At 48.9% G+C, this 15,254-nt stretch overlaps 5 protein-coding genes across 5 annotated transcripts; 4 read left to right on the top strand and 1 right to left on the bottom strand.

Annotated features, from left to right (window-relative positions):
- Window positions 1–32: 32 nt before the first annotated feature.
- On the bottom strand, window positions 33–3,285 carry AO090023000814 (putative zinc metalloprotease; the record flags this gene model as incomplete). Its single annotated transcript, XM_001821266.1, has 3 exons — window positions 33–209; window positions 270–2,341; window positions 2,394–3,285. The coding sequence occupies 3 exons, from the start codon at window positions 3,283–3,285 to the stop codon at window positions 33–35; spliced, it is 3,141 nt and encodes a 1,046-aa protein (XP_001821318.1).
- A 956-nt stretch (window positions 3,286–4,241) lies between these two features.
- AO090023000813 (uncharacterized protein) lies at window positions 4,242–6,904 on the top strand (the record flags this gene model as incomplete). Its single annotated transcript, XM_023235773.1, has 4 exons — window positions 4,242–4,403; window positions 4,488–4,983; window positions 5,035–6,040; window positions 6,091–6,904. 4 exons carry the CDS (start codon window positions 4,242–4,244, stop codon window positions 6,902–6,904), a joined length of 2,478 nt encoding a protein of 825 aa, XP_023090761.1.
- A 283-nt stretch (window positions 6,905–7,187) lies between these two features.
- Window positions 7,188–8,722, top strand: AO090023000812 (WD repeat WDR12/YTM1 family ribosome biogenesis protein; the record flags this gene model as incomplete). Its single annotated transcript, XM_001821264.3, has 2 exons — window positions 7,188–7,314; window positions 7,386–8,722. The coding sequence occupies 2 exons, from the start codon at window positions 7,188–7,190 to the stop codon at window positions 8,720–8,722; spliced, it is 1,464 nt and encodes a 487-aa protein (XP_001821316.1).
- Window positions 8,723–9,659: 937 nt separating this feature from the next.
- Window positions 9,660–10,922, top strand: AO090023000811 (peptidylprolyl isomerase; the record flags this gene model as incomplete). Its single annotated transcript, XM_023235771.1, has 6 exons — window positions 9,660–9,722; window positions 10,157–10,234; window positions 10,298–10,314; window positions 10,377–10,480; window positions 10,532–10,676; window positions 10,751–10,922. The coding sequence occupies 6 exons, from the start codon at window positions 9,660–9,662 to the stop codon at window positions 10,920–10,922; spliced, it is 579 nt and encodes a 192-aa protein (XP_023090760.1).
- A 2,138-nt stretch (window positions 10,923–13,060) lies between these two features.
- On the top strand, window positions 13,061–15,161 carry AO090023000809 (DEAD/DEAH box helicase; the record flags this gene model as incomplete). The annotated part of the gene is made up of 2 exons (XM_001821262.3): window positions 13,061–13,257; window positions 13,331–15,161. The coding sequence occupies 2 exons, from the start codon at window positions 13,061–13,063 to the stop codon at window positions 15,159–15,161; spliced, it is 2,028 nt and encodes a 675-aa protein (XP_001821314.1).
- Window positions 15,162–15,254: the final 93 nt, after the last annotated feature.

Here is a 15,254-nt window from a genome sequence, read left to right as displayed (position 1 = left end):
AATATCTCTACCAGTTTCGTTATTGAAAAGCATCACTCGTCGTCGTCTTCGTCTTCTTCCGATCCAGTTTCATATTCGTCATCATCGTCTTCGTCGTCGGACTCCTCGTCCTCGTCATCACCGACCTTCAGGCCGTAGTCATCCTCAAAGTCCTTGAGCGGCTGCACCTCGGGAGTGAAACCGGACGACTGGAGACCTTCCTTGATAGTCTGAACGAAGTGGTTAGCATTAAGCGCTTTATGCGGTGGGGTCGCCAGTTGTAATCATACCTCTTCAAGCACCGTAGCGCAGGTAATAACGATGTTGGCCGTCTTGGGATCAAACAGAGGAAGAATGATGTCCCGGAGCGCGCCCTTGATATCATCAACGCTAATGTTCCGAACCTGCCGAAGCATCTTCTCCTTGTAGTCGCTGGGCAAGTTGCGCACGACCTGGCGGGTAAAGCTACCCTGGGCTGCACCAGCAATGGTCGCCTGCTCGTTGGCATAGCTGACTACGATGCTGCTGATCGAGCCCTCCAGCATCAGAGGGTCGAATGGAATAGCACCGGACAGATGGTCCTTGACAATCTGCTTGCTCGACTCGAAGGCCTTGTGAGCGTTAGGAGACCGGTACACGTCAAAGTTGACAAAGCCAGTGTCGATGTTGTAAGCAAAGTTGGTGCCATATGCCAGACCAGTGCCACGAACTGCAACCCAGAGAGGACCCTCAACTGCATTCATGTAGGCAATTGCAACCAACAGCGCCGGAAGCCTGGGGTCGTTGTACGAATCAAGGCCCCGAGCAGTTGCGTACGCGAACGACGAGTCAATCGTGGGCATAGGCACCACGTAGGACTCTCCACCCAAATTCTGACCGGCCTCGCTCAGCAAGGCTCTTCTTGCTGTAATGGGCTGGAGGGTAGAAATGGCACCAAGTCGCTCGACAAATGGCTTCCAGGCAGAGACAGGGCTCTTGAGTTTCTCAAGGTCAGCAATAACCAAAACTCGCATGTTTTCGAACTGGAAGAGTGCCTTTCGGATTTCTTCCATGCGGGAGACCACGAGTTCTGGCTCCTCTGCCAACTGCTTCTTAATTCTCTTGAGATAGCGTGCCTTCACCAGGGTGCTTCGGGCGCGGACGATGGACTCAGCTGCGTAGTGGACCATGACATGCACTGCCGCGAGCATGTCATCGCCGCTACGCTTTGAATCAGGCACGTCGGAGAGAAGGCGGCTGGTAATTGCTCGCAGTCGCTCCACGTCGAAAATTGAGTTCCAGGATAGCTCCTGAAGCCATGCAATCGCCGTGTTATATTTCTCCAGTTCGACTTGGAAGGAGATGCGCAGCATTTCTGAGTTGCCTAGGCTTCTGGCATTTTCCATCGCATATCCAACTGTGTCCCTCTCCAACTCAACGACAACCTGTTCGAAGTTGACGGTCCTTCCATCACGCTGAACTGGGAGGTTGAAGAAAGCTTCAGTGTAGATAGAAAGAAGGGGGCGAAGTTGAACCGGAACGGACTGGGCTGAGATAAGAAGGGAAAGCTGGACGAAATTGCTAGGAATGTGTTCAAAGTGGATAAACAGAGGCATTTCCGAGCCATCGGCGTCTATCAGCTTCTGGGCAGTATGGTCGGGGCGTCCCGCTTTCAAAGCAGCACCAGATCTGGCCGTGGTAGTTTCCACAAAATGGATCGATTCAATCCCAGGGATTCTGAATCTCTCCAACATCTCCTTGGGTATCTCCTTGTCATTCTCGGCCTTTGCTTTCTCAAGCTTCTCAGCCAGCTCCTTCAGGCCTGCTTCACCAAGACGCTTCTTCTGTGCTGCAACTCTGGCTTCTTCCTCCTTCTTCAGTGTTTCAGACAACTTCATGGATGGCACGCCCAAAATAGTGACATGGGGAGCATCCGAAATCCACCTCTTAATGAAACTCCGCCATTCATTCTCACTCCATTTCTCCAGCACGTCGTACTCTTTCAAGGTCGCAACATCTAGGAGGGTCGAACCATCCTTCTTTCCAAACAGGAAATCCGAGATAACGTACTCGGCGAGAGAGGAAGCGGAGCTTTCAGTAGAGAATTTCCAGGTCCGCCTTTGCCGGTCAATGCATTCTTTCAGATAGTTCATGTCTAGCTCTTTCTCCATTGCACCCTTCAGCACTTCAAAGAAGCGCCGTTCCACCTGGGCTAGTTTATCGGTCTCCACACTAGTCAGGGTGAACCGAATCTCGATAGAGGGGTGGTCTTCAGTTGTATAGTAGACGGCACTTGCCAACTGCTCCTTTTCGACAAGGATGTTGTCTAGAAGAGAGGCGGATGATCCAGCAAGGTACAGAAGTGTAACATTGACGGCCCCAGCTTTTAAGGTGTGAGTATAGTTGCGAGATGAAAGGAAGGGTTTACTGCTTACTTTGAACGGGGTCTGTAGAATCCGGTCCTTGGAATCTGATCTCAATCTCCCCAAAAGACTCGTCTTCTTCGGGAAACTCTACCTTCTCCACAATAGATTTTTCCAATGGCGGGGCCTGCTTGGAGTCCACCCATGGTCGCTTGAATGGAGCATCTGGACTGGGAATAACATCTAGAATGGTATCTTCAAATTTATCCAGAGTCTCAAGCATATTGGCATGATCGACCTCGCCGGTGATGATCAGGCACAGGTTTTTTGGTTGATACATCTCTCGATGAAATTCTCTAATTCTCTCTGCCGTGAGAACGCGGAGCTGCTCCATCATACCACCGGTCTCATAACGAAAGCCCACACCAGGTGGGTAAGTCAAACGACGAGCGCTCAAGTCTATCAGTTCTGCAGCGTTATTCTGCACACCCTGCATCTCTGAGTACACAACACCTGCATCGTTTCCAGTTCCATCGATGTGATGTACTTCTGTGTAGCAGCCTTCATCTGTCAAGGTTGGGGCAATTACATGCTCAAGGTATACGGGCAGAATCTGTGCAAATCCTTCCCATCCAGCTGTGTCAAGCGTATACGCTGTATGGTCTGTGGCTGTCCAGGCATTGGTGCTCGAATAAACCCGCGTAGCGAGCTTATCAAGAAATCCCTTGTATCTGTAATTGCGAGAACCCATGAAGCACAGATGCTCCAACGTATGGGGCGCTCCTGAATCATCATGGATTTCTGTGGCAAGAACAAAGTATCCTGTTACCTTAGGGCCTTTCTGGTCGATGACCACGACCCGCATGCCAGTTCGTTCAGATTCATACTGGACAAATTCGCTTGGCGAGTAGTCCGGTTTGAATTTCTGTAGTAACTTGAAATGGCTTTTCTGACTCGGGGACATTTTGCTAAGCGACCCTGAGAACCTCTGAAGATGCACCTTAAACCCAGAGTTTGCGATCGTTGTTTGTGACAATGATCTGTACAGGGGTCAGTAGGCGATACTATATAGCGACGCTAAACCACAAGCTAAAGCACGGATTTCACTACTAAATCAAAGTAAACTAAGATACAAATAGAATATTGAAGAAGCAGACTGAGGTGAACAGCATCCCAAAAACATGCTGAGACAAAATTGGTGAACATAATACGCCCAATGGGTAACAGTGTCTTTCTGCCTGCCACTTGATGGAAGAGGGGCTGTCTCTTTTTCCCTTTTTCTGTTTCCTTTTTTTCTCTTCCCAAAAATAGCGAGCTGACGATAAGAACTTACATGGATCGAATAGGGTTTGCCCAAGTCAAGCCTCGTAAGAAGAATCGAGACAGCACGATGGACTCTGCTTAACAGCTGATATTTATGTTCCAAGGACGTCGTGGGCAGTTTGGACGCAGTTGGGTTTCGGTACCCTTGAACTGTGACCACGAGAGTGGAGTTTGGGTCCCGTTGTTTTGGAGAATCACCACGCCAACAAATGCTCAATTACACATGTAGAGTTACTCAGGACATGACCTCTGGATAGGTCAATCAGAACTACAAGGAGTGTAAAGAAAAGAAACAGTCAAACTGAACAGCAGAAATAAGAAATTCACAACTCATAGTCCACCAAAATTCCTCCAATTGAATGTTCATGAATTGGGACCAAGGCGGTGAAAGCGATGAAGTCACATGGGGTTGACAGCTCGTTTCCTTCTTCTCCTCTGTTTGCTGCTGCCAACCATTCCAGGAAATTCAATTGAAGGGGTTTTTCGATCTGTCGAAAGCGAGTAACATATTGGGTTACTCGCGTTGGTCCTTTCTGCAGAGGGGCCTTATCATTCGTTGAGGAGCAGCAGAGCTGGTCACAATCAAACACGTTCACTATGGCCCACAAGGCATCGGAGCAGGAGATATGCCAGTCAGTGCTTGGTTTTGTAACGGAGGGCACCTACCCAACCTCTGAGAATGTCATCGCCGCGGAGTTTCCGGTATCTGCTCTCGCAAAAGAGTTAGAGCTTATATCAAAGGCAAGGGAAGAAGTGGAAGTGAGTAGCACCAGTTGAGAACCCCGCGCTGCGGCCAGCCCCCTGCGACTAATCCACGATATACTTATTCTTCATGTCATATAGGCGGATATTACTACACTGAGCCGAGACAATGACTTCGACGCCGATGGGTGGATTTCGCAAGCAAAACAGCTTCATGCTGACATCGAGCGATCTCGTGTCACTGCGAGGGAAATTGTCGCGCAGCATGAAAATACAAACCCTTTACAGCTGAAGGTTGAAGATGCCGCTGCCAAGTTCCAACTGGTTGAAACTGAAATCGCATTCAACCAAGCTGTAACGCACACTCTTGAGGAAGTGCAAAGACTATGTCAGCGACTCGATGCTGGGCGAGCCATCCTTGGAGAGGGCCAAGTCATGGATGCAATCGAAACATTAGAAGCGACCGAGCAGGCCATAAAAAGAGACAATCTCTTTTCAAACACAACTGTCATGCACGTATTATTAGAGAATGTCGGCGAACTACGGAGGGAGATTGCGGAGTACCTCCGGGCTCGCTGGAGCAAGCAGCTGAACGTTGACAGAACGGCGAGTACATTGACACTCTTGAATAATAATGGTAAGCAATTCTCCCAAACCTGGATCTGGCAACTTTTATTGAATAAAACAGGGCATCCATTGGAAGAAACTATCGCGGCTCTGGTCCACCTTGATATGCTCGCCTTGTGCAAGGATAAGTTCGAGAAGGACTTAATTGCTACCCTTTTCGAGCCTATCTTATTACCCGCAATTGAAGGACAAAGCTGTGACGTCCAGGTTGGAGACTCATCAATCCGAGTAGAATCCCAGCCATCGAAGGCATCAGTGCCTGATGTTTTAGACCGCCTCTCCACAGTCTTGGGCTTCCTACGCCAACACGTTCCAGCAACAATCTCGGACTCATTTTCGAGTTCACTCATTCCGACACTCTCGTCGAAGGTCATATCGTGCTGGCTATCTTCCTCCATACCCACAGACCTTGAAGGCCTGCATATATTCGAAGATATCTTAAATTACGTTATAAAGTTCACAAATACGATCGAGACATTGGGGTGGCAGGGGTATGAAGAACTTGTTTCTTGGGTCAATCAGGCGCCTCGTTTATGGCTCACCAAGCGTCGAGTCGATTCATTGGACCAAGTTCGCAAAGTCCTGGCCGCTAGCCAAGGTACCACAAAGCAGGTAGAACGCGTCGAAAAAGAGGAGGTTTCTGGAAAGGATGAGGTTCTACTGGAAAATACGACTGAAGATTGGGATGCTGGCTGGGATGACGACAACGAACATGAGACCACAGCGAAGCATTCTGAAAATAAAGAAGATGAAGAGGATGTCAGCGCATGGGGTCTGGATGATGATACCGAAGAGAACACAGCCGAAACAAAACCTGATCCATCTACTGAAGATGATGCCGCCGATGCTTGGGGCTGGGGAGACGAAGATGAAGAAGAGCAACCCGATGATGCACAGACTAAAAGTACAAATGGGGGCAAACCTGTCAATGGGAAAGATTCATCACATCATGCTTCTCCACGGGAGGTCACACTGAAAGAGCAGTATACCGTAACCGACATCCCCGATTCTATCCTTGGAATCATTCAGCAGCAAATCAAAGATTCTGAAGCTATATCGCAACCTAAGTAAGTCGATGTTGACTTGATTACCCACACATATGCTGACTCTATTCCAGACATTCCCACTCTCGCGTTGTTTCCTCAGGTGCAGGCCTACTTGCGCTTCCGACCTTGATCCTCGCCATGTTCAAGGCCACGGCGTCATCGTTCTACGGTCTTAAACTCAACTCAGGGCAAATGTACCTATACAACGATAGTTTGTATCTTGCTGACAAAGTGCGCAACCTTGCAGAGGAACATCAGCTTTCCAGGCTCCATGCTGATATTGATGCGCTCGAGAAGTGTGGCAAATTCGCCTACAGCAAAGAGATGCAAACGCAGCGCACCATTGTCACAGACCTGCTAGACGGTGCACAAGGCTTCAGCCAATGTTCTGAGCAACCATTCCTGGGAGAATGTGAAAACGCGGTCAGTGCAACTGTTGACAGAATCCATGACGTCTACAAGGAATGGCAACCAATCCTGTCACATTCCGCACTGCTTCAGTCTGTTGGTTCTCTGGTATCAACAGTTATCAACAAGATCATCATTGAGATTGAAGAATTAGGGGATATATCGGAGGCTCAGTCTCAACAGCTTGTGTTGTTCTGCAACCAAGTGTCTAAGCTGGAGGAACTATTCATGCCAGAGACAGCGGATGATATTGCACGTGTACCAATGACCGCTGTCTACGTGCGAAACTGGCTGAAATTCCAGTACCTTATCAACATATTGGAAAGTTCGTTGGCCGACATTAAGTTCCTCTGGCTGGAAGGCGAACTCCGTCTAGAATTTTCGGCTGATGAGGTGGTTGATCTTATCGAGGCTCTTTTCGCGGAGTCCGACTACAGGCGAAAGGCAATTGCAGAAATTCGACGAGTCTCGAGATGATAAGCACTAGTACAAATGTATTGTATATAATAGTGGAGTATAATATGATAGGCAATTCGACCATACTAGTATCTACAGATTGTAGGACTAGGGCAAAGAATAGCATACATAGTTCAAGTTCTTGAACTGACTGCGGGGATCTCCGCGCTTTGCGCAATTGGCCGCACCGGTCGCCGTATTTTTTTCCTCAGTCTGCGCAGGTTTTGTCTACTGCGAACCGATTCGATTTTTGACAACGCCGCTTCAGACTCCCCAGTTCCATTTGTCCTTTTACGGTTCCAAAATGAGCGAGGGTTCAAATTCCACTTCGGCTGCGGCCTCTACGCAGAGGCAGGTTCGCGTGCAGCTTACTAGCAAACAAGAAGATATTGCACTACCTGAGAATACCGGCCCGATTCTGGTTCCCACAGGTGAGATTATCTTGCGCCAGGCCTTTATCTTCCTGGTGTCGGTTTTTTCGTGCAGTGATCTAATTATGTAGGTCTTCGAAGATATGCACTCTCGACGTTGGTGAACAATCTCCTTGGCAATGATAAGCCAATTCCATTCGAATTTTTGATCAACGGGTCTTTCCTCCGAACTTCGATCGATGAATACCTGACTGCCAATGGTATCTCTGCGGAAACTACCTTAGAAATCGAATATGTGAGAGCTTTGATTCCACCTCTGCATATTGCATCGTTTGAGCATGACGACTGGGTAAGCTCGGTTGATGTGCTTTCTACGACCTCGCCCGCCGCTTCTTTGGCCTCTGCAACAATTGCCGCGGGCCAAGAAAGGATCCTCTCTGGCAGCTACGATGGCCTACTTCGAGTGTGGAACATGTCATCTCAGATAGTTGCAACCTCGCCATCTGCCGCCGATGGTGGTCATACCGCATCTATTAAAGCCGCCAAGTTTATTTCCCCAAATTCAATTGTATCCGCAGGTCTCGACCGGACAGTCCGTGTGTGGAAGTATTCTGAGGATGGGGATGGTTTCTCGGGTAAGATAGCGCCTCAGCTTGAGCTGTATGGGCATAAGGGCCCTATCAACTCGTTGTCTGTACATGCGCCTTCGAATCGCATACTTTCTGCCTCGTCAGACCACAGCATAGGCTTCTGGTCAACCAAGAAATCAGATGCACCAGCCGCTCCAGAGGATCTATTGCCATCTGCTGCCTTGAGGAGCTCCAAGAGGAGAAAGCTGAATTCGTCTGTGACCATCCCTCAACGAGGACCCCTGGCACTCCTGTCCTCCCACAGTGCACCTGTGTCGGCTGCAATCTTCGACTCCAATGATTCCACTGTCGGTTATTCAGCTTCTTGGGACCATTCCCTGCGTACATGGGATCTTGTAACTGCTACACTTGTGGATACTCGGACAACATCTCACTCACTGCTTTCACTTGAGCACCTCCCTGAACACCACCTACTCGCCGCAGGAACATCCGCTCGCCATATCACGCTGATCGACCCTCGGGTGTCAGCAACTACAATTGCGGCCATGACTCTGCGAGGCCACACAAACGCTGTTGTCTCGTTGGCTCGTGATCCCAAAAGTTCCTATGGTCTCATTAGTGGAAGTCATGATGGTACATGTCGGATTTGGGATATCCGGGCCACGAAGACAGACAAGGATGGCGTTGTTGGGGAGAGTGTATATTCCATCTCCCGCAAGAGCCTGGAAGAACAAGGTAAATCTGAGGCCAAGCGTATCGGTGGAGAGGGCGTCAAGGTTTTTGGTGTGGCTTGGGATGGAACAGTAGGCATTGTCAGTGCCGGTGAGGACAAGAGGATCCAAATCAATCGGGGCGAAGGCGTCTTATCTTCTGCGTAGAATAAGTTGCACATATGGGCCTGGCGTTTTGCTATAGGATGAAAAGTTGAGATTCTCTAATTATTTTTTTTTTCTCTCTTTTGCTACCACTACCATACAAATCGACGTCCTTTCAGATGCTTATAGATCCTGAGACACAAACACGGGATACAGCATTATTTGGCTGCATATCCGTTCTCTAGATATAGTACATCTCATGAGTTTTAAACTGTATCCAATACTCAATTACAAGAAATTAAAAGATAAACGCCATGCCATGCCCCCCACATAAAGAACGCGAGGTCCAACAAAGTACAAACAGCCGGTGTAGTGAGCTCAGAGCCTTCTTTCCATACGATTGAGCTTGACAGCAGTTTTGATCTATACAAACAAGCATTAGCCCATGTACTCCCGGAGAAACAGGAGCAGGAATATGAGAGCAAAACTAACCTGAGTTCTCGTCCTCTGTCCACGAACGGGGAGTCCCAATGCATGTCGTCTACCCCGGTACGTACCCGTCTCCTTTAAGCGTTTGATATCATCCAGGTACTGTCTGCGAAGGTCGTTCTCGATTTTCATCTCGGACAAAGCGGCCGTGATGTCGAGGACCTGCTTGTTTGCAAGCTCGCCGACTTTACACGTGGGGTGGATGTGGAAGCGGGCTAGAAGGCGTGACGAGCCATTGTTCCCAATGCCGAAAAATGACTGGAGCGATTTCTGATGAAAGTGTTAGATTTGATAAGGATACTATAGTGCATTGGTTGGCTGGAGTGCTTGCCTTTACGAGGTTCCGCTCAGGGAAGTTCACGCCCAGGATGAAGACCTAAGTGAACCATTAGCCGTGAGCCCTGAACTGTGGGAAACGCGACTGAGAACAACATACCATCTTGCCTGACTGGATGAACCCGGTCTGCTCGAAATAGGACAAACTGTACTCCGCTACTGTCCCTCCGGCGCAATGACTGACCTCCGGAGCGCGGAAGAAATCACGTCGCAACAATATTCCTCCGGTTTAGCTACGGTAAGTTTCAATACACCTTTCTGTAAGATTTAAGCTTCTGGGGCAATATTACAGCACACTCGAGAGGAAAATTACACATATCTAAGCTCAAAATACAGGCTTTGCCTGCATTGGGGATAACGGCATCTTGGCATCTCCGCAATTGAAAGCTGGCCCTTCAGTCCCGCGATTCTTCCTAGGTTTCACTCCAATTGTACTCTTCAAGTCATTGTTGGGATCTCCAGAAACCGGAGACAATCTAAGTTATCATGAACTTCAGAAACCTCTTCCTATCGTTTTTCTTCCTTCTGGCGGTTGGACTGGCTCTAGTCCACGCCGAAGAAGCTAATCAGCCCCGTGGCCCGAAGATCACTTCTAAGGCAAATACCCTGTCCTCGTCGCTATTGATGATTGTTGCTTCTCTCAATGAATGCTCATTGGTTTATTTTATATAGGTGTACTTCGACATTGAGCACGGCAATAAGCCTCTGGGCAGAGTGGTGCTCGGATTGTATGGCAAGACCGTTCCCAAGGTAACGATCCTTACTACATTCGTACCTTGCCTAGGATTATGCTAATGAGATTTCCCTGGATAGACCGCCGAGAACTTCCGGTATGACTTATTATCTTGATATTATATGTGGATTTCTTGTGTACTGACATCAAACGCTTAAGGGCTCTCGCTACCGGCGAGAAGGGCTTTGGTTATGAGGGCTCTACCTTCCACCGTGTCATTAAGGAGTTCATGATCCAGGGTGGTGACTTCACCCGCGGTGATGGTAAGCTTGCCTTTCCGAAGAGCATTGCACAGGCTGACGTTTTTCATCAAGGCACTGGCGGAAAGTCTATCTATGGCGAAAAGTTCAAGGATGAGAACTTCAAGATTAGGCACACCAAGAAGGGACTCCTGAGCATGGCCAACGCCGGCAAGGATACCAACGGCTCTCAGTTCTTCATCACTACTGTGGCTACTCCGTATGTATCTCCTGCGTTAATATTATGGCTTTACGAAAAGACTCGCGGACAAAGAATGCTGATATGCAGTATAGATGGCTCGATGGCCGCCACGTTGTTTTCGGCGAGGTCCTTGAGGGTTATGAGGTGGTTGAAGCCATCGAAAACGTTCCCAAGGTTCCTGGTGACAAGCCCCAACAGGTGGTCAAGATCGTCAAGAGTGGAGAGCTGGAGTCTGAGGACAAAGGTAGCCACGAGGAGCTGTAGACCTTCTCCGGGTCAATGTTTGATTCTTGAAAGAGTTTGAAACGTTGCTGATAGTTCTTGACCTCTAAAGAAGACATCGTTATCATTGAGGAGCCATCAGAAACTCCAGCACCATCTTCACCAGCACCTACACCCGCATCAGCTAGTGCTTATGCTTCCTCTTACTCTCTTTCCGGATTTGTAGTATTCCTTGTTGCCGTTGCCCTTATAGTGATCTCTGTTCGGAAGGTCTGCAAGGCACGGTGCCAGTGCAAAGCAAATGATGAGAAAAGCATTGTTTGAAAGAAATGCAGAATTTCGCCGCGGATCAACCATCCAATTAGATTCAACTTCACCGATACATTTTGACCGTACTGGGTACCTAAAAACTAGTACCTAGTCTACTTACTAGCACATATCTCCCGTAGCGTCTAACGCGCTTTGCGTGTGTACTCAGGCTTTCCCCATAAAAGCGGTCAGTAACAATTCAGCAACTTGGTCGTGGCAAACCTTGTCAGGTGACTGGTTACTGCCAGGAGTGGCAAATGTCAGATTCTTCTTCTGTGGTGCATGTGGGAAGTCTACAAATGCAGAGTGGCTATTTGGATATACTGTGTATACAATTTATTTTATTATTATTGTTTCTTCCTTAGCCTTTCGTTGTGTTGGGTGTCAAATATTGGTGTAGAGAATGAATGATGTAGACATACACGATTGAAATCTCGATGTCTTTGTTGTTTCGTTTCCCCTTTGTGTATGGACATGAAAACGAAAGGAAGGGTAGAAAGACATGATAACCTTTGTCCCCATGATTTCTATACACATATGGAAACCCCGTACTTTTGGGCACAGACATACTATCATTGACGATGATCATTGCATCTGATCGCTTTCAATAAGTAAGTAATGTACCGATTCAACAAGTGGTTTTCATTGGAACCCCTCAGATTGGTCCGAACAAAGTTACTAGTACTTCTTTAAGACCCCTCCGAGTACCCAGTAGGTATCTAAATGGTAGTATGATACAAAAATAATATCGAGATAGATGATTCGAAGATCCTAAAAGACTTTACTTAATTGTTATTTAATTGACTTATGAAGGATATCTTCTATAACTACATATTGCCGAAACATGTCACAAGGGAGAAAGAAGAGGAACCAAGATTGATACTTAGGGAGGTACAGGATACGGTCGGTTGGTTCCATTGTAAAAACCGCAAAACCCTTCTTCACAGTGACGGCAAACATTGAAAAAAGAAGGCAAAAAAAAAAAAAAAAAAAAGACTCGGCCCAGCCCATAATTACCTGGTGCCGCCGCAACTTACCTTTTCCTTCCCTTCTTTTTTTTTTTTTTTTTTTTTTGTCCTATTTGCCTTCGCTTCAGAACTTTTTTTTTTTTTTTCTTTTTTCCTTTTTGTTCCCTTGCCTTTGAAATCCACGCTGGATGTGCCAATAAAAAAAACCCTCAAGACAGAATTTTTGGAACCGCATGCAAAATACCCAGAGCGAGTAGGTACCAGTACAGTCCGTGGTAAGTACACACAGGTTGGTGGTCATTGAGCGTGACTGCAAACACTAAATTAAGTCAGGCTTTGCCTCACTTCCTCTCCTTCTCCCACAAAACCTAATCTCTTCCTCTTCCTTTCCAAACCTCCTCCCCTAATCCAAATTGGTTTTCCTTTTCTTTTCCACATATTATCAACTTCTCTTTTTTTTCTCTTTCTTCCCCTTTCTTTCTTTCTGCAATTTAATAGAGGGTTAGATCTGGGAGATCGCCTTGTTCAACTTTCGAAACCCCCCAAATCTTTTTTTCTACCTTTTTCTTGTTGTGTTACTCATATTCGATCCATCTGGATCGCCACTCAATAGAGAGACACGAGGATACTTCTTTTTACCTTCTTCACGTTTCTCTCTTTCCCTCTTGTCCTGTACAAAACACGAATCTCGGGCGCTCTTTTCCCGTTTTTTGACGATAAGCAGATCACGCTTCTGCTCCCCGGGTTTTTTTCTTTAAAAAAAGCACTTCTTTTCCCTTCCCTCTTTTGTACGTCCATATACAACCATTTCATTACCGCGCCAGGAAACCCGCATTCCACCTGTGCAACTTGGAATACATTACTTATCTGTCATCTCTCGATAGTTAGTGGAATACCGCAAAGATGGCCGACAGCTTGAAGATGGGTAGCCTTTCCCTCAACGAATCTCAGCATGCGCCTGCTCCAAACTCTTCTGGCCGCGCTGCCTACATCCCTCCCCATCTCCGTCAACGCCAGACGGGTGCGAACATGGACGGAGCCCCCGCCGCCGCTCCCCCTGCTCCTGGTCCCAGCGGCCCGGGCAACTCTTGGGGTTCGAGGTATGTATCTCTCCTGGATTCGCCCTGCAGCTTACCCTGTCGTGTGCAAGTTGCTAACCATTTAATATCACAGAGGCGGTCCTCGCGGTGGCAACTGGGCCAACGCTAATGCTCCTGATTTCAGCCCTCGCGGTCCCAATCCCAATGGTAACACTAGCTGGACTCCCACTGAAGGTTCTCGCCGGTCATTTAATCCAGATGCTTACGGAAACCCAGGTCATGGAGGCTCTTATGGCGGAGGCAGTGCCAGAGGCTCTGGAGATGGCCAGTGGCGCGACGGCAAGCACATCCCCGGTCCCGCCAACGCCCGCGTGGAGCGTGAACTTTTCGGCCTGCCCAACGATCCCACTAAGCAGAACACTGGTATCAACTTTGCCAACTACGACGATATCCCCGTGGAAGCCTCCGGTCAAAATGTTCCTGAGCCCGTCAACGCATTCACCAACCCTCCTTTGGATGACCACCTGATTGCGAACATTACGCTCGCTCATTACCAGACTCCCACCCCGGTGCAGAAGTACTCTATTCCTATCGTGATGAACGGCCGTGACCTGATGGCTTGTGCCCAGACTGGTTCTGGAAAGACTGGTGGTTTCCTGTTCCCGATCTTGTCTCAGGCATTCCAGAACGGTCCTTCCCCAACTCCTGCCCCGGCATCCGGCCAGTTCAGCTACGGCCGTCAGCGCAAGGCCTACCCGACATCCCTTATCTTGGCCCCGACTCGTGAACTAGTCTCTCAGATCTTCGATGAAGCCCGCAAGTTCGCTTACCGCTCCTGGGTTCGTCCCTGCGTCGTCTACGGTGGTGCCGATATTGGATCTCAGCTCCGTCAGATTGAACGTGGTTGTGACCTTCTGGTTGCCACTCCTGGTCGTCTCGTGGATCTTATCGAGCGTGGCCGCATTTCTCTTGTCAACATCAAGTACTTGATCTTGGACGAAGCTGACCGCATGTTGGACATGGGTTTCGAGCCTCAGATCCGCCGCATTGTGGAGGGTGAAGATATGCCTCATGTTAATGACCGTCAAACTCTGATGTTCTCCGCCACCTTCCCTCGCGACATTCAGATGCTGGCTCGCGACTTCCTGAAAGATTATGTTTTCCTTTCTGTTGGTCGTGTCGGCTCAACCTCTGAGAACATCACCCAGAAAGTTGAATACGTCGAAGATCACGACAAGCGTTCAGTTCTCTTGGATATTCTCCACACTCATGGAACTAGCGGTCTCACCCTCATTTTCGTTGAGACCAAGCGCATGGCCGACTCTCTGTCGGACTTCCTGCTCAACCAGCGCTTCCCCGCCACCGCCATCCACGGTGACCGTACTCAGCGTGAACGTGAGCGTGCTTTGGAGATGTTCCGTTCCGGCCGTTGCCCTATCTTGGTTGCTACTGCTGTCGCTGCTCGTGGTCTCGATATTCCCAACGTTACTCACGTTATCAACTACGATCTGCCTACTGATATTGACGACTATGTTCACCGTATCGGTCGTACCGGTCGTGCGGGTAACACCGGTATTGCCACCGCCTTCTTCAACCGTGGCAACCGTGGCGTCGTCCGCGATCTGATCGACCTTCTCAAGGAGGCGCACCAGGAGGTCCCCTCGTTCTTGGAGAGCATTGCTCGTGAGGGCAGTGGATACGGCGGCCGTGGCGGCCGTGGTGGTCGTGGCCGTGGAGCCAACGCCACTCGTGATATGCGTCGTGTGGGCGGCGGTATGGGCGGTCCTCCTTCCTTCGGTGGCAGCAGCTATGGCGGTCCCAGTGCTGGCTATGGCGGTAGCTATGGTGGTGGTGCTCCCTCTTACGGCGGCAGCGGCGGCGGCAGCTACGGCTACGGTGGCAGCGGCGGCGGCGGCGGCTATGGAAACCCCTCGGGCCCTACTGGACCTTCCTCCTGGTGGTAAATCCAGGGTTGTGGTCTCTGACGAGGCCGTCAGGTCTGATTGGCTCCATTTATCTTCATTTGCCTCTCGTTTGACGGATACGATCAGAACAAG

Source organism: Aspergillus oryzae, chromosome 3 (genome assembly GCF_000184455.2).
Source record: "Aspergillus oryzae RIB40 DNA, chromosome 3".
Taxonomy (NCBI): domain Eukaryota; kingdom Fungi; phylum Ascomycota; class Eurotiomycetes; order Eurotiales; family Aspergillaceae; genus Aspergillus; species Aspergillus oryzae.
Note: the sequence above shows the minus strand (reverse complement) of the source record. Positions and strands in the feature narration are given on the sequence as shown.